We start from the raw sequence: 24175 nt of genomic DNA, 5'->3' as shown, positions 1-24175 counted from the left end.
TATGTTTAAAAATACATTTTATCTGCTGACTAACGACTAGAAAGTTGGCGTCCTTTTGTATGTTTTTAATTGAACTGTTGCAGTGATCGTACGTTATGCAATTCATATTAGTTTATGTAATTGTAATGAGCGCGATTTGTAACCTCGATTAGTCATTTGTTTATCCTGTTCTGCCACTCATTCGAATTTGGAACTAATAATTTGTCATTTCAGATTGTAGGTTTAAAATGTCAGCCAGCAATTTTAAAAGCATATTTCGCTGACTGGCAATGTTAGTCATTGGATGCATCTCTTACGCAAGTTTTGACGGCTAACTTTTCTTTATTTTTATTTTTAGAAAATGTTTGCCATAAAGCAACACGTGTAATTACGTGCCAGCGTTAAGCTGGCACATGGTGAATTGTTGTTCTTACAATAGGACATAACAGTAAACAATAGGGTTGTTTCCTACTATTCATTTAGTTAAAAATAAATGAATGCACCGAAAGTTCATAAAACTAGAAACACGATAAGCTATATTATATTAATTTTATAACTGACCATATATTTTTTAATTCATTTATGAAATTTTAATTTAGAGCCTATGACGTCACGCCATTAAAAACGACGAGAAGAGACCGATGACGTCATCCTTTCTATATTTGACAATGACAAGTATTTGACAGTGATAGATATATCGAAATAACCTCAGACAGAATTAATGTTTTGTTTATTTGCTTCTGTGAAGTTCTGTGTGTTAATTGCATTTAAGTGATACAACTGCTAAAGAATTATGGAGAAAGGATTTATGAAAGCTAATAGTTCCAATCTGCCAAGAGTAGACTCTTTTACGGTCGCTCAATTCTTTGCCAATAACCAAGATTTTTATTCAGCGGAACGTGGATGAACAATTTATTTGGAGCACTAATGGTCGTATATCCACAGTCTCGCACAACACAAACCTCGTAGATATTCATTTAATTTAGTTTTTTGAAAAAGCATAAGTAAATGTTTTCGAACATGTTTCGAACGCTGACACAAACATAACCTCAATATAAATATACACAAACTTTACGTTTCTTTGCACCGTTTCATTTTTCCGCGTACACAACTCACAACATTTGAGGTATTTTATTTTTGTGCTAAATGTATAAAAATAATTTACATGTATAAAATATTTTAGTTTTTGTAGCTATTTTATTAAAATAAATTATTAAAATTAAGAAACTGATTAGTTATGTTTTAGTTTTTTTCTCGTTAGATGTGCTTTAAAATGTAAAGGAATGACATTAGATAATGACGTCAAAGTCACGTGATCTAGCGTTTTCTGAGCAATATTGTAAGAAAAATAGAAAAAGATGAAATACATAAAAAATAAAAAGATTTGAGACGAAAAATGAAAGAGAGGGTGATCTTAAAATTATTTAGAAGCTATCTAAACAGATTTCCGAAAATTGGAAACAACCCTATTTGCCTAGTTAGTTCTTTAAAATTAGTTCCTCAGCTCAAGAGACTGTCGTTTTACCTCTCCAAAAGTGCCCACCACATGTGAAAATGTACGTACATTAGATTAACAATGCTGAAGATTAGTTAAATAACCTTCCCCTGCCGTAGCTTATGTGATTAAGATCGGTCATAATAACCAGCTGCGTGAAAAATTGCACAACTTTTCTACACGGCTTACTGTTTCGAAAAATGGCATACGGACCAAAAAAACTTAACCTACCTATGTCACTAGTGTTCGAATTGAGTCCACAGGGTTCGAATTGATCCAAAATGCTAAATTCGCTGAGAATCTTACGTGGACAGTTTTCTCCTTGCTTTCTATGAAGAAGATGAATAAAGTTTTTTTAAGTATTATGTATTATTAGCCTACATCTGTTGAACGGAAACCGAGTTCTGCTGTCAATGTCGCGGCCACCGCAGACCGCAATGCCATTAGAGAAATGCAATGAACCGCGGCTTACTGCAGTGTCAGTGTTAGAACACAATGAGATCTCAGTTTGATTAGCAAACCCAACCCGTCGCCGCGGGTTAATCGACCGTTAACAATACCATGTAGAACACGTGGAACCATAAATAGAATTTGTATAAAAATGTGAACAAAACTTTTTGTCAAGTTCCGTTTTATTTGGGACAATGTTCTCATGAAACTGAAGATAATAAACAATGAAATGTTCTATCGAACTAGATCGCGCTGTCAGTTGTTTTTGGGTCTACCTAAAGAATGTCTAGCTGCTCATTAATGCAACTTGTCTTACCTATTAGTAATACCTTAAAACTGTTGACAAAAAAATAACAACACAGTAGACTACAATTGATACCAGTTTGTACCTACTTACGCGGAATTTCCTGAACGCCGAGATCTAAATTGCACATTCCATAGACGTTTAGGAAAAAATATACCTAGTAGGTAATACCTGTCAAGTAAGAATACTGTTAACGGATTTAACGGATTGTAACAAAAGAGTTTCATAATTATGACCGGCTTAGAGGAAGTAAGTGAAGTAGTTCTTGAACTTGAAGAATGTAACTGATTAAAATCTTACCATTGATCACCCAGATACATATAAGAAAAATATAAGTGTAAAGTGTGCAATAATTACATTCATTATTCATAAAAAAATAAAAAAATTTAAGGAAATCTGATTACCTAATGATGTTTAATCAGACCATAAAATACCCTAATCGTTTAATTTTTTTTTTTTTTGCCCATAGGGCAGGCTAAAGTCTTTCGACCATACTGCCTAGTCTTTCGTAGGTATTTATTTCTTTCGTAATATGTTTTAAAAAATTTTGTCATACGTGTTTAATTCATGTCAAATCAATAATTTTTTGTCAAGTCATTGTCCCTAATCGTTTAATCAAAGACACTTATCGAGGCATAAATAATAACAATTACCTTTTATAAACACAGACAATAGACAAGAGGACATCAAAAGAGGTATAAATTGTTGACAATAACTTTGTGATCAGTTTGTCATCGTATTGTTACGCAGCGAATCGTGACGAAACCGGGAGTAGGATATTATGTATGTCTGAGCCAATCTAAACAGACTCTAACTAGTATACAAGTGATGACAGAATTCGCCTATGTACCTACCTTAATTGATTGATAAATCGCAATAAGTGCGCTAAAGTGGTTCATTGAAATGATTAGTGAGCAGTTTTTAATTTGACGGTCCAGAAACATTCTAGACTAGACGATGTTTCTGCCTGTTTTAAAAAACTATTTATATCTTCCAAAGATTCAGTCATCAGCGTGATTTATTTTTGCGAAACATACCATAAAGGGCAGTATCCAAGTGGATGATTGATATGTCCCAGATATTCTTCTTATTTTTTACTGTAATTGGTATGCACTTTCATCCAGTCTTGTAAACCTTGACACGAGGTTATTAATGCATACCTACTCGATTATTATTTATTGCACAACTCATGTATTTGAGGTAGCGGAAGAAATTCAATGAGACACCATAATCCATATTTGAAAGCAAGACAGCATGCGAAAAAATATGGCAATGTGTAGGTCAAATTCAGATCGCTTTGGTTTTGAATCTGTTTATTTCCTTAGTACCAGATCTCGTGCATGTGCTACATATTTAAAAGAACTGAGCCTTCGCCGGTCAATTGATGCACTAAATGCATTTTTATTAAAACAAACGTTCAAGAAAAGTTTCCGCCTAGTCTAATGGGGAGCTAAGTGGTTGTAATTATCCATTTGCGTTAACCAAGTGCTTCTATTGACACACTAATTGTTAACGAGCTGTGGCGACGGGCGATTAAACTAGGCGTTAACTGTACCTGCATAGAATATCTATACTAACTTGCAAGCTACGTGCACTTTCCACGCAGATGCTAATTCGTCCATTGTCTTCTCGCTAGCGATATAATGTGATCTTATCTGGTAATGTTTCCTTCTCCTTGGGAAATCAGACAGGTTTTTTTTGTATTTGAACCATGTGACTAAAATGTCGTAAAATTTAGCAGATTGTTTATGATGTTGCATACCTCCACACTCTATTCTTACTTAGGACAATAGAGCGTCAACTGTATTACAAGAATAAATATGATGGGATCTGATTATGGGATATATAAATTCTCGTGGACAACTGTGCTACTGTGTTCGTTACATAGGTACAATACGGTCATGAATACTAAATTACAATAGGTCATGTGTCATGTCCTACAAGCCCAGGTTATTGTGAGTCCACACAAAGGTTGACCACACTTAACGTCAAGCTCTTCTGCGTCAGTTGTCATGTAGCCTTCCTGCTCAATTAAAAAATATCATTCCCGAACAATAGAATTTGTTCAAGTAACTGCCGACGGCATCGTCATACAAAAACGGTTTTATAATTTCCGCTTCTCCATCGCTCATAGAATACAGATCAAAGCGCGGCCGTTAAAATTCCCGTTGACGGCCTAACACCGAATTGCAATGACGTATGCAACACCGTCCACGAACCGCATCATTAAACCAATTCGATATGGAGCTGAAACCCACGTTCCCGTCAGTTCAGTTACCTAATTTGGCAATGGTACCGAGAAACTCGTTAGAAGTGGTAGTTTTTACGTCGATCTGCGAAAAAGTTTCTATCAAAGTGGACGAGCGGAGTATTCCGTAGTGGTACGATCCCGCCGGCCAATGGCTGCTCTAAACAGGTCTGCGTTGCCAGACAGGCTGGCGGTGGTTTCGCGGCTTGGGACACATTGTAATTTAAACGCATTAAATCGCAGCTTTCCAAGAAGCTGTAAGTTGAGCCGCGTTTTATTGGATATTCTGCATTGCCGCCAGTCTTATGTTTAATTTAAATGTTGATGGGATGATCGAATACCCAATGGTACATGCTTATTCCGAAAGAAGAAATTACTTACTGATTTTATTGCTATCATACAAATGAAGCAATAGGTAGGTAAGTAATATTTAAGAGTCATGCAATAATTCAACTACGTTCAACGATAGTAACTCACGAAAGTGTAACTTCTTTTTATCTGGTAATATTATATTACTTTTGTGTATTGGCAATTTAGTTATGCATAACGTATTTTATGATATCAAAGTCTAATACCATTCTCATTTCTAAATAATCACCAGTTATAAAGTTTCATTTATCAATCAGCGGCCACTTGCAAATATTCACAAGTTTACCTCATACTTTCTCCTTCACCGTGCAATCGACCATAAAACAATATAATCTATTCTATCGCATAAAATCGTAATAGTGCGGAAACTTAACAGAGATCAAGGGTATGTCTAATTGGTATTTATTAGCGACAAGAGAGTCGTTGGGCCAGTCAGGTCCCTTTCACCTTGAAGTTGTAAATCAAACGACATCGTACCAGCCCAGCTTCGAGTGGGCGGCATATAATAGATTTTCCAAAAGCTATCTGACGTTGGGTGGTTGTAGAAATCGAAGATTAGCTCAGTTTCAGTGTCATGAAAATTACATGATACCTTTGAAGTAGGTAACATTAAATTCTACGGCTAAATGGTTGATTCGAAAGTTTGATACAAATCAATTTCAAATTCAAATGACACAATTTAGAGTTTGACTTTGAAATGCTATTTCCGTAAATTCTGCTATTTAACCTAATAGAAGCTAACCTGTTGATTATTTTGATGGCTATTAACCGTCGATCATTGAACTGTAGCGTAGCTAATTAGTGGTAGATGATAAAGCATAGTAGCTTAATTAACATAAAGTTACAAATCACTGGTAAATTAATCTTTTCCTATCACGAGATCAGACAATCTTATTTAGTTTTTTTCTTAAGTTGTAAGTTAAATATCGCAACAGAAACTAATTTTACGGTCAGCAAAACTGTTCCGCTTAATTTATGTGCTTACAAAATATTTTTATACTAAGTGCTTTTTGTACTATATGCAAAATACAATATTGTGTTCAGTAAAGTTTGATTTCTTCAGTTTCGTACGCGCGAGTCGAATCGCAAAAGAAACAAGTGCTCGTATTCTTGAAATTCGTTTTTTTTCTCTATTATATGGCAATGTTTACAATTTTCGGAATCGTTTCGCAATATCTGGTGTAACGTGAATAGTGCTAAGAAACTTCAAACCAGTTGAAATTAGTAAATGGGCTTATCCTTCAGACAATTCAATTGAAATATATGTACCTAGGTACGTTTAGTTACATACCCAACGCTTTGTCTTTTATTTATAAAATAATAATTTTGAGCCCAAATTATGGTGGTTATAAATTTGGCTTTTGCGGTTAAATAAGCTATATTTACAATCAAACATGAGACATGTCTCAGTTTTTTACGTACTGCCCAAATTCTTAGTCACTTCTGAAATGACATTCAATTTTATTCTCTACTACACTTCCTGGCACAGCTTCGACAGTTTAGCGACATAGGTTTGCAATGAAACACGCCGTCACGTGCGCAGACACTCAAGCTATTGAAACGTGACACTAATTAGCCCAGCGCTATGAGATAATTGTATATTAAGCGACAATTTGCAATTTATATCCCCCATTGATATGCCATGAATGCATGCGTTGTTGTACCGTCATACATTTACAACTATGGATGTGGGTTAACATTTTAATGGAAAGATACTGCATTGGGACAACTAAGAAATTTTTGCATGGAAAGGAAGGACGTGTGAAAAAATATTGAATAAAAAATATCTACACCGATTGCCTTTACGTTGATTCTTCTTTTAGAGCAGCTAGCATCTGTAGGAATTACCGAACTTTTACAATCAAGGAATTTTTGCAAGAAAAGGGAGGTCGTATGATATGAAGACATAATTTGTGTGTGGAAAAGTCGGGCGTGTATCGGTAATCAACGACATTGAGAGCACGCGCACTGCAATTAAGACTGGTTCTGCATTTTAGCCTGCTTTTACAGATTGGATCGGCATCGCTGCATCAACCTTACCGCTTACCTACCGCGCTGCAATCGATTAAAATGCCTTCTGCCGTTGCGTAGTAGCTACTGGCAATACCAGCTTTTTTGGAAGAAGCCTGTGTTTCCATCATTTTCTTTTATCGCTAGTAGAGTGATGCGGAAAGCAGTTACTTCGCAGTTCATTTATGAGGATTTTGTATTGATGAATATTGATATTGATTTGTTAAATCTACGAATAAACATTCGCCCAAGAAAATGATCAGAGTTCTTTGACCGTATCATCCGTATGAATCAATTGTTATAAAATTATTTTTACAGACAATAAGGAAACCTGTTATGGTAATGAATGGAATTAATAAGACAAGTTTGTAATGACGAAAAACTTTTAATTAATTATTTTCACGACTTCATCGAGAGTGCGGAATCATAAATAGGGTAACGGCGGCTAAGTCTTTATTGTAACTAATTTTAGCAAGCAAGCAACAGCAACAGCAACAGCAAACCTTCTAATTTGTAGTGTTATCTTCTAGACCACTTGATATATGCAACTATGTTTAGATCCGATATTTGTGCAACATTGTTTATTTAATTTAGAGCAATAGCAACAGTGATGCAGTTGTTTTCTCATTACTCAAGAATGTATTTTCATCAAGCGTCAGTCCTAAGACGTATTATGACTTGTTGGTCTTTGTTCCCTAACAGCTGTGTGCATTCAAAACATCAATACGCTACGTTTAAAAATAATAACACTGGTCCTTACAAATAGATACTTCCGTGAGTTTTATACGGGAGACCGTGTAACTACCTAAGTACTAAAATAACAAAAAAAGCACACGATTCTATAATCATGGGCAAATTAATTTAGGCAAAATGGTTTTCATTTGCACTGCGTTATCTACTAGGAAAATTGGTGCAAATTAAGTAACTACTAAGATGATAAACCCAATCATGGGTTTTGTTACCCTTCACCGTCTCTAAGTATGCTTCAATGCGGTCCTCATGGTTCAACTTTTGACTGGCCAAAATTAAAATACATATAGGTATTTATGAGTATTATAAAACCTTCATTAAACGAATTATATATTTTACTACTTAAAGCATTCACAAATACAATTTATTTCGAATGCAGGAAGAGTAGACCGTGCTCGTATATTGCAAAGAAGGCCACGAAACGAAAGTTACCGACTTAGGTGATGGGGTGATGTCGATAAAAACGTTGCCTACCTCGACTAATATCGATAGATCTTTGATAAGATCTTTTTGCTGCATTTAAATATCGAGTAAAATATAAAGGAGGATTATCCGATGGTGAGATATTTATTTATAAGAAAATCTTGATTATAGTCAGTTTTCAGTCGGTGTAGTAGCGACTAAAACTTTGCAGTGCAGCTTCATATGGATACTATTTTAGGGTCAATCATAGTTGACTAAAGATAGGACCAGAAAAGTCATTGGCCGGTTTATTATAGCCAAATTATATGTTTTGGTAATATTTTCAATCACATGTTTGGCAAGGCATTTGAAAGCTTAGCTTGAAAGGATCCTAGAAGAGCAGTCATTTGCGGAATCAAAAGTAACGTCAACCTTGCATATTTGTTGACAAGTTATGATAATTTTTATTAACAATACATTCAAAGAATCACTTCTGCTCATACCTTTTTAAATTTGTAATTCTTGTCTTTGGAATTAAATAAATTATACTCTGCCTATCAGTGATTTAAAAAGCAGATTATTTCCTTCATAGTTAGTATCATAGCAACACTATTTATTGTGACGTTGATTGATATAAATAAATAATTTATAAAGTGCAATATTATGTGCAAAATGACGTAGATATGTATTTATACCGTATATTTAATGACGTTGAGATAAAGATAAGAAAATGATAACGATGATAATATTATTGTTATGCGTTTTGCATCGTTAATTTATTAACAACAAAAACAAAGCAACGTGCGATGTGATGGAATGATGACGACTTGTTACTAAGCCCGATATCTAGTAGATATATATTATTCAGAACAGTTCGCTCTTCTACTTCTATAAGTTTATATATAAGTAAGTTTGAAAAACTTTATTTAACAATTTTGTAAAGTATCGCGGATTATTATGCTACTGTTAGTAAATTAAATGTCTCAGAAGCCTATTTTTATACGCAATTGAAACAATAATTATAAAGTTCTCACAACAATAAAATACTTATTTATACAATATTAAGATCTTGAAAGATATGAAATTTTTTATTGGCTTTATTGGTCCATTTGCTAGGATTAGTACTTTATAGAAGTTTTGCAATATTTATAATTAATTCGGAAAATCAGTGCTTAACTTATTTATTATATACTATTATATTTAAGAGGAAATTTTATTGTTTGTTTTTTTTTTGTAAAGCCTCCGAAATGGAACCGATTTGAAAATTTATTTTTTTCACTGTTGGAACGCTACACTCTTCCAGAATAACACGACGGTAAAAAGGCAAAAGGGGTCAAGCGCCACATTTTGCGATTTTAACTTTTTTATTGACCCCAACTCCACTATTTTTTCTCTTTCGAATGGTCGTAGTATCGTTTTCCTAGCATGAAAAAGTCGCTTGTACCAAAAATTATTTGTACTGAAGTGCCAAATCGATACTTACAAAAGTGCTCAAGCGACACCAACTTTACGTTTTTGTATCGCCTTGTCATTTGGCATAATTTTAAAAACAATATTAGAAGTAAATATGTCGTTTGTATCCATTTTTCTTTTATTTGTTTAATAACTATAACGTCGCTTACACCAATAGTAAAAATTGTCAACTAATCATAAATTGGCGCTTGGCCCCTTTCTTAAATAATTTTATTTTCATTACGTTGCATTTGATCCACTCCGCACGCACGACAGCGCCCTTGCAAATGGGTGTATGTCTCGTGTAGGTACGTGAAAGCAAGTTCACGCGTGTTTGAAACGCGATCGCAGTTTTTAAAACAGATTAAAATTTTATATAAAACATGTCTGCAACTCCCGAAAACGTGAAATTGCGAAGTGTTTTAGGCCGAAAAAGACTTGCTAGTACCAAGAAGGTTAGGTATTTGATTATAATGATAACAATAGAGGGGTCGAAGAAATTTAAGATGCCGTGATTCCCCTACTATCATCGGTAAATTCAACCTCATTTTATTTATTTTATAAAAATAAATTTAACGTTTCTTAGGATAGTTTTTAGGCTTCCGTACCCAAAGGGTAAAACGGGACCCTAATGTTTTCGCTCCTCTGTCCGTCCGTCCGTCCTTCTGTCACCAGGCTGTATCTCATGAGCCGTGATAGTTAGAGAGTTGAAATTTTCACAGATGATGTATTTCTGTTGCCGCTATAACAACAAATACTGAAAACTAGAATCAAATAAATATTTTGGGGGGCTCCTATACAAAAAACGTGATTTTTTTAAGAACTGGTAATAGGTAGTAGGTACGCGTTTCATAGGTACATGTTGGATAATTTTATTACGAGAGCAACTTGAAAATGTGTTTATTGAGATATCTTAACGATATTGGTGTCAAATAAAAGGCTAGACCTTTTTTTTGACACCAATTTTTGTATAAAACCATTTTATCCGTTTTTGAATCATGTAAATCGGTTCACGCGTTTAGGAAATCATTAAAAATTAGCAAAAATGTAAACAATCATAATTTTTACCAAGTTATTGTGGTTTATTTACTCAAATAATGTGATAATATGCTGTTGTATGTACTATCAGTTAGGTAACTGCTGTTTTTTGGATCTCAGTTTTGTTCCTTGTATTGTTTTAATTTAATACATAATCCATAGTTATATTACCTACCTGCTGTGCCAAATATAAAATGATACTGTTAATTAAGATATTTTAACTTAAACCAAAATCTGACTTAGTTCTATGATCTGTTGTGCCAAATAAAATAAAATACTTTACTACTTTATACACATGGAGCTTAGGCCAAAATCTAAATATTCCAACATTCAATATTGGTGCTTGAGCCCCTCGCAAATGCGATAAACCTGGTAAAAACCTGGGGTCAAGCGACATCTATCTTTGAAATTATTGATCTCAGGCTTATTTTGATGTAAAATTATTAAAGAACATTGTATTTAAGTAAACTTTTCTGAAGATTATGATGTGATTCAATAAACCAATAAAGAGATATTATTTTTTAAAACTTTCTTTTTACTCTCCTGAACAATTTGATCTGTGGTGCTTGACCCCTTTTGCCTTTTACCCGTCGACATAGACAGCATATAGGTATTTTATCCCGATATGGGCAGTAGACCCACGAGATGTGGGAAACCACGGGAAAACGGCTAAGTAGTTTAACTATAAAAAAACAGCGAAGATACCGATTACATACCTATACGATCTTTATTTATTTATGATGATTTTAATAGACACTAATGCCAATGTTAATGTAATACTTGTAAATCAAATACGTACTCTTAACCATATGGATATGGAAATAAGGCATTTACGACATTTTCCATGGAATTAATTTCCATAATAATGTTGTTCACTTAAGCAATAAATTAATTTTGCACATACGACTGTGCATCTTTAGAAATTGTTTTTAACGATTAGGTAAAGAGTGCCTTTAATAAAATAGATATATGTGATATTTATACATATGTAAATATGAAATAATCATATTATTTTCAGATTTGATGGTCTGTATCATAAATGAATCATTGCTGGGTACAAATTAAAAGTTTCGTGACTGAATATTTGTAAGTACCTGATAGCGAACTAAGAGAAAAATTAATCTGAAAATAATTTCTAAACAAAGTGCGTTTTCAAAATTAGTTTAGCGTTATTTGTAACACGCATTTACTGACTGAATTACAAAATCTATAACTGAAATTTTGTATGACTTTTATTGATGCTTTCCTAATAAGTGTAACCATTATTTTTTCTAAGCACGATACAAATCGGTATTTGCTAACACGACATGAAATATATTTTTAACTGACAGCAAAAACGAGGAAGTTAAAGTTACCATTCTATAGTTTTTTTTTGTTATTATAGTATTTTTTCTGAGTTGTTGTCATTTTTTAGTGAAATGACACCTGTAGGCTATTGTTACACATAAGTATAGGTATTGAAGCAAGGTAAATTCAAATGGTATTTACAAGAACGATGATATGATTAATGTATAAAGACTGCTTGAGAAAATAGTTTTCTTATGAATTTGCCTTAGGAGACTTGTAAAGAAAGCCTTTCTGAAGTCGCACAAGGGACGTCCTCTGTCTTTAATAGCAGCTCAGTTCAAACACTTTTTGTTTTTCAGAAAGGCTTATAATTTTCTTTTTGAAACGTCCCAAAATCCTAGAATTTCCTCAATGTTTTGATTTCTCAAATATTTCAAATTTAATTTATCAAATGTTTCAAATTGTATAATTATTATTGACTCATAATCATTTTTTTTTTTCAAATAATTTAGGGGTCGGAATCATCTACAAATATGTAAAAAAATCGTAATGTTAATCTTATTGAATAGTAGAGGAAAAAACACAAATTCCTAGTTACAATAACGGAAAGCTTCACATAGAAGAACTATGTAGTTATGCATAAATTGTAATGTATTATATACAGTGGAATCGTATAAAGTCATTACATGATGCTAAACGTTTTAACTGTGCTATTACAATTTCTAAGAATTAACTGCCTATTTCAAAATGTGGCCTATTATTATTCCTTATTACTTGAACCTATTTTGTATAAAACTAGGCAGAATACGGTTTAACAATCAAATGTGACACCTCGCAACATTTATTGTTCAAAATAAGATTTTCAAGCAAAAAAAAATCTAAACATGATTCTGGTACTTACTCGTAAAATCTTAAAAAAAAACTTTGTATACAACTGCGAGGTTTTTAGACCGACGATAAAGATCTAGTACCTAAACGTTGCATTCTTAATATTTAAGTTAATTTAGATTCAACTATAGGCACACCTACTTAGTCTTAAAAATATTATTCTCTCATCTATCAGCATTTCATGTTCAGTGTATAAGTTAGGTTACTCTCTCCTAAACTAGCCTACTTATGTGCACCTTGATAAGACTACAATAACTAAAGTACCTAGTCATATTCTTATAACCTCGGCCTTTAAATTAATCGCTAAAGACGAACCACAATTAATTAAGTATAAATTTTTTTCATTAATGTGGAAGAATAAAATTAAGCAAGGTAACTCTACCATTGCCAATTTCTGACAGCGCAACCTAATTTGTAATTAAACCTCATAATTAACTATTAAAGATAATCATCTCTCTTTAAAATATTTTTCATGGTAGATTTTCTATACTTACAGTTTTGTTTATTCTTTCTTATTATTTATCTACCGCATAGTAAGTTTATTTATGCTTTACTTACTATTTAATAAATATTTACTATCTTATATAACTTTTTCTAATTCGTAACGCTTTATTTAATTTATTTTATGTCACATATACCTGTACCCTGTATAATCAGTTTACGACTTATTAAACAAACCGTGAAAATCGGAAAATTGGATGAAAAGAAAAATCAACTCACGCTTCGACAAAATCAGCTGCCACCCAGTCAACATATTGATTAATTTGTGTTAGGAACTCCACACAATAAAACACTTATTTATTTTATAAAGTTCGATTTTCACTGGATGCTATTTAGTAATATCCATAGGAACATGTATCACAAGTGAAGGAATGTACGAGTGTCGAAGGCGCGAAACATGCGCAGGAGTCGCGCGTCGATGCACTGAACCGTCACGCGCAACACACAGCCTACAATTAGGCGCCCGCGCACCAGCTGCGAGTCTATATACCGCACCGATCGCCAGACCAACGTAAAACCATACTACACTTTACCATAATCAATTATCCTGTTGATACGAATCTAATGTTTTTTTTTCTTTTTTTTTTCTTATTCAGAATTGAGGAAATCGTTTGTAGGCTGGAACTGAGATAGGAATCTTAATAGTTGCTATCGGACGTGTGGTTATACTGAAAGTATTATATGAAAATGTTGTTATACAAGACCGGTTGCTGTTATTCAAGATTTAAATATGGGGAGCTATGTGATGATAAGGAGATTCGTGCCTTATTATTATAGACTAGCTGGTGCCCGCGACTTCGTCTGCGCAGGTTAAGTATTTCGAACAATATGTTTACAAATTGTAGCCTATGTGTTATTCTGCCTATGTGTATAAGCTATATTATTGTAAAGTTTCATTAAAATCCATTCAGTAGTTTTTGCGTGAAAGAGTAACAAACATCCATACATCCATACATACAAACTTTCGCGTTTATAATATTATTAAGATTAAGATTTTTTCGCACATACCTGCAGGTAGAGAACCGTCAGACCATATAACGCAGAAGTATAATAGGTTACCAAGCTAAAGTTACCCTAAAACGTTTACTTTTTTATCAATATTTCTAATTCTAACAAGTGTTACTTCTAATCCAAATTGTTTGTTAATTTCTATATCGAAAAGTATTACACGACACGACCGGCACAAATTATAAAATTCGCAAAAACCAGTCGATTTACGTAAGGTAAGCGGTCAAGTTCAGTAACACACGCCGACATGAACCGTATGTCAAAATCGCAGCGAGCCTGTGCGTGTCAAATTCTGCTTATCGAATACACTGGTTCGCAGACTGCGTTCTTGCTCCAATAACTTAGATTAAACGTGCAATGTATTCGACACGGTTAATTACTTTCACTTCGGTACTTGACTATTGAAGTTAAAAGCCTGGATTTGTTTCACAGAGTTGCTGTTCAAAACATAAGGAGTTTCTATACAATGCGGAACAATATTGTTGCTTAGCTTACTTATATTCCAGCCTTGGGTTTTAGCTATCTGTCCTCTCGAGGTTCCATTAGCTTCTCATATCCTATGAGGCAGACACCCTCTCTTGAGTCGTGTGCTTAACCACTCAAGTAATCGTCACTCTATTATACCTAGTATCGTAAACTGTTTCCGGAGGTTTCAACTACCTCACTCACATAGCAGGAAAGCTATCAAAATTGACATTAGTTAAGCGTAGGCAAGTTAAGTTCTTCAGTGAATACGATGGATAGTCTTGCATGGTCCCTTACATTTATCTCAAATAGACTATCATCATGATAATATAAAATGAAAATTAACGAATTAATTAAGCTTTCAATCAATAAATAAAACACGCACATGGAAAGTGTGTCAGCATCACTTCTAATGTTATCTACGTAACAAATAAATAAAACATGTAAATTGCGTTAGATGGAGCATTAAGTAACTCTGTACCTTTGTCCTGGAATGCTCAGTTTAGAAAAAAAAAAACAAGAAAATCTCCTTGGATAAAAAACTCTATGTGGAAAAGCCATTCCAACTAAGTCGCCATTCACATTGTTGTATCAAAATATTGTTATAACGAACCTCTTACTAATCATGATGTTATGTGGTAAGTAGTAAGTAGTGGGATAATGATTATGTATTACATATTATTTGCAAGAAAAACGTGTCCTTTTTTCGCAATGGTTAATCAAGCACTTACTCGGTTATTGACCACAGGGCTTTACCCTTATCAGTCAGAAACAGTGTCATATAGGTAACTTATTGGAGTGACTAGTTCCCTCTCAATGCAACCTCATTCTCAAGTGTTCCATAGAGTGGAACTTCCTGACTCAAACACCTTGTGACATGCATCATCTACGCCTGATAAATTATTCTCTTACATTAGATACTCATTCTGCGACATTACACAATGCTGCACTGACAATATTGCAAGTAAACAAGTTTGTGAAACAATTGAACGATGCTCTATTGTTAGTGTAATTAATATCAATAGAAATGTTGTACCCTTATTACGCAATTATTATTACGTACCTTTAAGTACTTACCTAATCCTGCAGCTACTAAGATCTAGAGGATCAACAGTGGAATCTGCCTGTTAGAATCTGCTGGTAACAAACAGCTGACGAAATAGTGACATAGCAATGACCCTGAGCCTTGGGGGTGTGTCAATATCGTCCGACTAATATCAATCTGACCTACACTGTCGTCATAGCCCGACTGTTGATAAACGATCATAACTCGTCCAACTAATTTCAACCAATCATAAATCACTAACAGGGGAAAATAAACTCAATGATACTTAATTGATAATAACAGATTCATATCTGCAAATGGAAAGAAGTTTCTACGTTACATGTCTACGCAAGCAATCAAAATTGACGTAGACCAATACAAATGTCTATAAAGGGGGTCGCATTTCAATTGATATGTGAATAAACAAGAACATTTAAGATTATGAACCACTTTAGCACATTCGCCAATTGTTCTTAAATGGTGAAACGTCAATGCGAAAAAAACACGCCTCCAAATTGTTTGAATGCGGCGCATGAGGCTTCACTTTTAGAATAGGAATGTCTGTAAGTGTCGATAATGAATAAACATTGTTCACGCCTTCAAGTACACATACTGGCTAGTGAAACTGCAGGGCAAGTACATGGAAGATGTTAGATGCATCGCATCCGTGAGGGAACTTCCAGTACAAGTGTTTACAAGTACAAAGACTGAAAACAGATTTATTAATCACAGTTTATCCGCATAATCATAGAAACATATGCTACTTTGTTACACTAATGAATGTTAAAAGGAATATAAACTAGGTACAACTTATAAAGTAATTCAATCATGCGACTGCCGGTTACGAGCTCAGAGCTACCGGTCCACATTACAATCAGAATCATTAGCTCATTACATGTACGTTTCGTCAATCTTTAACTAATGCGTTCAGCTTCGTTACGTAAAACAACTAACTATGACTAAACTATAGAAAATTAATCAAACTTGTTTTATTGTGACAATACTCGTGCCTTTTCAATTGCAATATTGTATTACCTAATACTTCCGTGATTTTATTATGTATCTTAATTACTAGGGAAATATTCATTTTCTTAACATTGCTATGTAGAAGGAACTGCATAGTCGTTGAACATCTTTGGCAGTCTTTAGTCAGAAGCCAGTAAGTCTGACGACCAGTCTTACCCAGGGGTATTTTGTTGACCGGGTACCTAACTAGGTTGCGGAGGCCGGGTAGGTACCTATTCGCTTCTTTTAAAACATCGGAACTCAGCTGCATCCAGTTTGGGCTAGAAGCCGACCCCAACATGTTCGAGAAAAGGCTCGGGAGATGACTAGGGTCTCTAGAAGGGACTCCCTAGAGAATATATGCCTAGGATTGAAGCTGGAAATAGATATGTAAACGGCTACTAGTGATGTTACACCACTGATGTGTATTGACAATGGTTCGATATGAGATACCCAAGGAAGCATAATCTTAGATACTTAGTGCATTTTTCCGGGTCTAACACTAGAGGTGAGATATGAAATGATATGCCACAAATGAGAAAGTCCTACTGAATGTATTATTTATTTTACCTAAACATTTATCACGTCATTCGTAACGGTTCATGTCACTTGAACAATATAATTAAATGTATTAGATCATCATAATAAAACCAGTAAAAACCATTATTTTTCATGTTGTACCTGACCAAACAAACTCTGACGTTTATTATGATTCGAATGCCAGTAACCAAATAAACTATGCTAATAATATATTTTTTGTGTATTATTCTTAGAAAGTATACATAGATTTATAGGGCAGCGTTTACACTGTTGATAAGTTAAGTATAAGTTTTCTTTAAGTAATTACATATTTGCAATGCAAGTGTTAGTGGCTTGTGTGACTATGCGCATTTTTTTAGGAAAAAGCCCGCAAGTAGGTACTTATCTACCTATTATGATGTGAAATTGCGATGAAGAAAAACTTTCCAGATGAGAAGGCAGGAGTAGGTTAACTGAAGTGGTCAGCGTAATTTTAGAAACAACAGTTTTTTGGTTTCTTTTTTTCTCATTCTCCAGACACGCTTAACCATCTGGTGTGATCACACCTTTAAACAAACTTAACTCACAGTCGCACATTGCAAATATTGAATATAACAATACTGGATTTACTACAATATTATTGAACATCCTGCATCAGTAGGTAGAAAATTTTATTAGTCATAGATCTCATAATATTCAATCTATTGTTTGTTTTCAATTGCTATCGTAAGTTAAATCTTCAAACACTTGGTACATTAATTTTGACGCTGTATTTCATGATATTTATTTGTTTAGGTAATTTAGACAACGAGGAAAAGTTTTGACCGTTCATAAAGTGCGTAAGCATTAGCACTTTTAAAATATGGATTAGTACTTAGTACGTCAGATAAATTTTATACGATCTTAAAAAGTTTTGGAAAAGGCTAACTGAAAATAAATACAGAAGTGAATAGGTACCTTTTACTTAGAAACATTGCGTATAGAAATAAAAACATGTTAAACAAGAAATCCTTTACAAAAAGAACACAATCATCAAGATTCGTATGCTAGGCATCAATCGAATTAGGAATTTAATCAACAAATGACATGACTACAAATAAACCGGACGCGTACTAGATTAGTTTCTATCCGAATCCAAATAATGATCCGCGAATCAATGCCATTTAGCCATACCAACTATAAATAGAATCATTTAACGTAAGATTATTCTTAACTCGAACCTAGATGTCCGTTTAATTTGACAAAAGAAAAACGGCTGCATACAGTTCACGTATCTTTACGGAAGCTAACTAGAATCTAACATTTGGAAGTAACTACCGGTCCTAAGTCTTTGTTCTACATGAGCACCACGCTATATTTTCCCTAAGTATAAGTAAATCTAGTATCGCAGAATCCAGGGTCAACGCAGTGACCTTGCAGTGTTGCTGCTGAAAGGAAATCGAGAGACAATCAGCAATTCCAGTAACAATTGTTGTGACACAACGCTTGCAAAATTTGTATAATCGCTCGAAATACAATCGTAGCTGACAAAAAAATAAATTGGCCAAAGTTTTATTGTGGTCTATGACAGATATAGGTAATATTGAAAAGTTATTTAATCTTTTGATTCGATTGATGGATTATAACCTCTTTTGATTCGAGGTTTCAGTTTGTTCGCACTTCACATTGATAACGATTGTGTAAGTGGACCTACCTATCTTTATTTTCCTGTACCTGTTTACTGTTTTTTCAAGCTTTTATTATTATCCTGTAAACTACTTTCTGTGGCGACTGTAGGTAGAAGGTTTTAAAGGCTTTTGTACCCAACTGTTACTGACACGGAAACAATTAACAGAGGGTGGATTTCCCCTATTACTTGACTATAGAATGAGGTCACCAAACGTACACATGCCATGTATTCATTAGCCTAGAGTCACATGTCTCTACTCAGTATTCACGTAGTGTATGCCGATGAGCACAAACTATGACTTTATGATTTATGTTAGAGTCACCATACTTAGGCTATGTCACGGAAATTGTAGTGGCTAAAAATGGTTCTTTTATTGGTGTTTTATTGGTTTATGCGGATGTGGTTTGCATAAGACACAAACTAACTAATATTATAAATGAGAACGTTTGCAAGAATGTATTTCTACTGCTTACTGGATACTTACTACCTACTACTATTGTTTTAATCTCCCACAGCCACAGCTCTCATTTTTGCTAAACAGAGCCTCAGATTACTTAATACTTACTACGACAGAGACACATCTCTCTATAACAATTTCCCTCTTTGCACTCGTGAAAATAACCTGGTAGCTTTATTTACAGCACTTGCCGTCTCCTCTCCTCTTTGCTGGAAACCGGGTAAAGGCTGGTTGATTAATGATGAATCAATCAATCAACAAAATAAAGCGCAGTAAGTATTGATGCGCAACAAAATAATCATAATAGATATTAACAAGGACATGCCAATGGAAATTTCTGAAGAAGTGAGTTCTTGAGACAGATGTTATACATTTAAAAAATTCCATGTTTGTGTGATGAAGACCAGAGTGTCGGTCGTGACCCAATCTTTATACATGGCATTATATTCACAAGCAACTTACTTTGATACTAAGAATCACAGTTTCTTGGAAAGTACCTCATGTAATATTTATAAAGGTCTTACATAACATCAGTTTTTTTTTCGACAAGGTTGCGGTGTTAATCCAAACTAGGACATCAATTTTGGCCCGTCAACGCAAATTATAAACTAAAACTTGTGGAATAGAAGTTTTGATGTAAAAATTAATTAAAAGTTCAAAAATTAATGGAAACGATTTTGACGTGCGTTTATACTTTCCGGCTTTATCATCAGAACAGTTTGGCATTAGAACTACATACAGTTGCCAATTTTCATTACTACGATCCTTGGAAGATGTTTTAATTAGTTACTTTAGATTCCATTTATAATAATGCAAAGCTAGTGTATAATTACGTAGTATGTAACTTCAAACAAGTCAATCTAATAAAAGCGTGTTAAAAATAATAAGAAGAACAAAATTTTCTGGAAGACGTAACTCGACGCTGCATTGACATAACAATAAATAAGTTATCATCTGCCTAGCCTTTTTCCCAACTATGTTTGGGTAGGCTTCCAGTCTAACCGGCTGTAACTGAGTACCAGTGTTTTACAAGGAGCGACTGCCTATCTGACCTCCTCAACCCCGTTACCCGAGCCACCTAACGTTTCCTGAACTGTTTTGCTACTACTTCTGAACTGAAAACAACTCTAGTCTAACGAAGATATGCTCTACTTATTACATGTTTATAAAAATATCACATTACGTCTGACACGTGTCTTCAGCGAAAGATGAATGAAGTAACTGTTACCTCAACCTTTTTATTTATTTATGAGTATCTCTATTACAAGTCAATTACCTTTGTTAAGTACTGCTAAAGTTGCGTTATAAAAACATATTCGCACTGCTTGGTATTGCCACTAACTATAAACTTTTATTAATATGTTAAAAAATACTGCATGACCGTCATCACATTCTAATTAATATTCGACCACTGATTCTTGACTTTTTTGCAAGTTAAACCCGAAAGAATACATTTTCTTTCAAGTTAAAAGTCATTGCAAGTTAAAGGTAAAAAAAATATATTAAAGATTGATCGGAAATAATATAAATTACTAGCTGGTGCCCGCGACTTCGTCTGCGCAGGTTTAGTATTTCGAACAATATGTTTACAAATTGTAGCCTATGTGTTATTCTGATGTATAAGCTATATTACTGTAAAGTTTCATTAAAATCCATTCAGTAGTTTTTGCGTGAAAGAGTAACAAACATCCATACATCCATACATACCTACAAACTTTCGCGTTTATAATATTAGTAGGATAATAGACTGGGCATTGGAACAGGATATTTTGTATTGGAAATAAGGAAATTTTATATTTTCTACTAGCGTGAATTAACAAAAAAGTGTTTACGTTTAACATTCCTTTGTACAGATCCGTTAACCGTTCCAAGAAGTAACACCAAGGAACCGGAGTTATTTACTATCTCGTGGTAAATAAGATCAATAGATAATAAAAAAGTTTATGTAGGTATCTATTTACATATACACCTAAACTTAACATAAATTATGTTAGCAAAACTGTGGCAATGACCTTATGTTTACAAAATTAATTAATTAATAGTGAATTCATAAATAATAGTAGGTAGGTATGTTTATATTCTACTCACTTTACTTAGAAAGAACCTATTTACTAAGTAGATATTTATAAGAATTTTTCCTCTTAGTTCCTGTATATTTTTGTTGTTTATTGTTTACTAGCCGATTTCCCATAGTTCCACCCGCGACCCGTGGAAACTACTGCCTGTACCGGGATAAAATATAACCTCGGGAAATGTGTAGCTTTTCAACAATGAAAGAATTTTCCAAATCGATTCAGCAGTTTCTATTGTTTGTTAGTAAGACGCATTTGTAATTTTAGCTTGCTTTCTAGATGTTAGCTTCCGACTCGCTGTGACAGATTGATAAAAATGATAAAGGTAAAAAGTCATTTATTCAGAGTAGGCTGAAAATTACCACTTTTTGAAGGTCTCAAAACACTGCCCCCTAAACACCCGTCCTTTACCACTTCCTATATGTTTTTGCTGGGAAGAAGAAGTGGTGAAACAAACTCCCCAGCTAGTGCCTAACCTTATATCAATGGACCAGTGCGGCTGTTACTAAGCGAGATCTTAGTAATAAACGAAGATAGAATGCGGGCGTTATTTCAATGACCTAGCCTTTAAGGAATGTCTTCGTAGGTACATAAAATTTATAAGAACAATGAATATAAAAGTAAATAAATTGTAGTGAGCTAAGAACTGCAATCTTCTGAACATCCGAACTATTTTCTCAGGCATTATAAAACATGTTAGTTGTGTGATTGTACCTATGACTTATAGAATATTGGAAATTGTTCATTTATTTAAAAAATATACAAACATTTTTAAAATCCGTAATCCGTATCCTTTTATTATTTTGCATATTTTTTTTACATATTTGCTAATTTATATTACATCCTTCAAATAAATGTATCTTTGTAAATACCTGTACTACTTATATGTAAACGGTGCTATACAACCGCTGACAACGCTGAGTCGTCTGTCGTCGTTATACGTTTCCTATGGAAAATTTAAATCATAATAAATTGCATGTCAATTGATAACAAATAGTCAATATTATTTACGGCATTAAAAAAACACTACAATGATTTATCATCATCTATCATTGTGCCCATGAAGTGTTTAAAATATTGAAGGCGATGTAAGGCTTAACTCAGCAACTACACAGCTTAGACAAACTTTTACAGTTTTATTAACTTTACAATTTATTTAATCATTGTTTTCGCACGTCATCTCAACCACTACAATTCTATAGCGACGTATCTACGATTCTACGAGCGTAGGAATCGTAGCAAATTGCACGTAACCGGATGACAACGAACGCAGGCGCAACGCAACCACTTCTTCATTTGTTCTGTTTGCCTGGTACCTACTACTTACATATTGCTTTGCATATATCGATACGTAATTTTGATCGTCATATTGGCTTAAAAAGTTGGTAGGCACGTCGTTAACCAGCTTCTAATGAAGGTTCTATTTATATTAATAGATACTTAAATTTAATGAAGAGTTTGTTTGTTTGAACGCGCTCTTAGGGACTAGGGACCGGTCCGATTTTAAAAATTCTTTCGGTATTAGATAACACATTTATCGAGGAAGGCGCGAAGTAGTTGCCAAGGGATGCGGGTGAAAGCTAGTAAGTAATAACATTATATAGAACGTTAGGATACCTTATACCTACATAAACTCCAGGAACTAGGTACATTTATTTAGTGAACTGCCATATTTGCTCCAATAAATCAGTGATTGTAGGTACTAACATAAAAAGTGTTTTCCTCATTCTAAAATTAAATCGGCGATATCGTCCCTCGCCACGCTGTAGTAGAGATAAAAAACATAATAATAAATAACTAGTAGTTTTTAGCTATCGTGACACGATCCAACGTTTTTGTTGCAAATATTTAGAATACAATTCTATACAAGTAACCCCGTCTATAAATATAGTCAATAGTTCAGGATTTTTCTCAAGTTTACAAGTTTACCCAAGTGTACTTGGTACTTTTGTAAAGTATTGACAAACAAGGCAATAGACCCCTATTTATTATGTTTAAGATCAAACTATATTTTGCTAAAAACCGATTGCAAATACTGTTGTATACCCAGTAACAAAAAATGCTGAAAATATATTCTTATACTTAATGTGATTGTGATTTTATATGATTCTCAATACTTAATCGCTTCTTCAATATTAACTAACATAACGCTGTGAGGTTTCACAACATATTCCTACTTTCTTATGGCTTATTGACCATACGTACCTAAGTGCTTGGCTTCATTTGGTCAAAACAATAAACCACTGAAACAATCTTGTCATGAGAACTATCAAGCCGGACCTAAATAAAATTAATTGCGAACGTACCTATACAAAAATCCGCGATGTCTTGTAAGAGACCGGTCATCCGTATCAAATAGTTTAGTCTTGGTCGCAACTCGCTGGCATTTACCCAACGATTGCTGACCAAACATTCACATTATTTACCAAACTTCATTATTTAACGAAGGTTTACAACCTCATAGTGAATTGCATTAAATATTCTGTATTCTCAGATAAAGGAGAACGTGCTGAGGAAACATATTTAGTGCCTGAAAAAATAGGTAGCGTTTGTTCCGATTTCAAGACCTTACCTTTTTGTAATATACTTCCATTCGTTTTAGGACTTTATTGAAAACCTAAAAATCTTATCATTTCAATCCTGAACTTTATGTCATAATGTATTAAACAACAGTAGCAGCAGACATGGAACCCAAGAATTAAGCCTACTTAAAAGTTCGAGAGTCTGTCTCGGGTGACGATGTTAAGCGTTAGACTCAACCA

General features: G+C 33.9%; 1 protein-coding gene across 2 annotated transcripts in view; it reads right to left on the bottom strand.

Annotated features, from left to right (window-relative positions):
* LOC135116537 (putative inorganic phosphate cotransporter) overlaps window positions 1-24175 on the bottom strand; it is a 33675-nt gene that overhangs the window by 7188 nt on the left and 2312 nt on the right. Inside the window, exon 1 of one of the 2 annotated variants that reach the window (XM_064040836.1) lies at window positions 13393-13651. The exons of the other annotated variant lie outside the window; for it this stretch is intronic. Coding sequence (XP_063896906.1) covers window positions 13393-13426 — 34 coding nt within the window. The 5' untranslated portion in view covers window positions 13427-13651. Of the gene's footprint in view, window positions 1-13392; window positions 13652-24175 lie in introns of those variants that run through there. 2 annotated transcript variants of the gene reach the window in all.

Source organism: Helicoverpa armigera, chromosome 2, assembly GCF_030705265.1.
Source record: "Helicoverpa armigera isolate CAAS_96S chromosome 2, ASM3070526v1, whole genome shotgun sequence".
NCBI classification, from domain to species: domain Eukaryota; kingdom Metazoa; phylum Arthropoda; class Insecta; order Lepidoptera; family Noctuidae; genus Helicoverpa; species Helicoverpa armigera.
The sequence above is the reverse complement of the archived record's forward strand: the minus strand, read 5'-3'. Positions and strand labels throughout refer to the sequence as shown.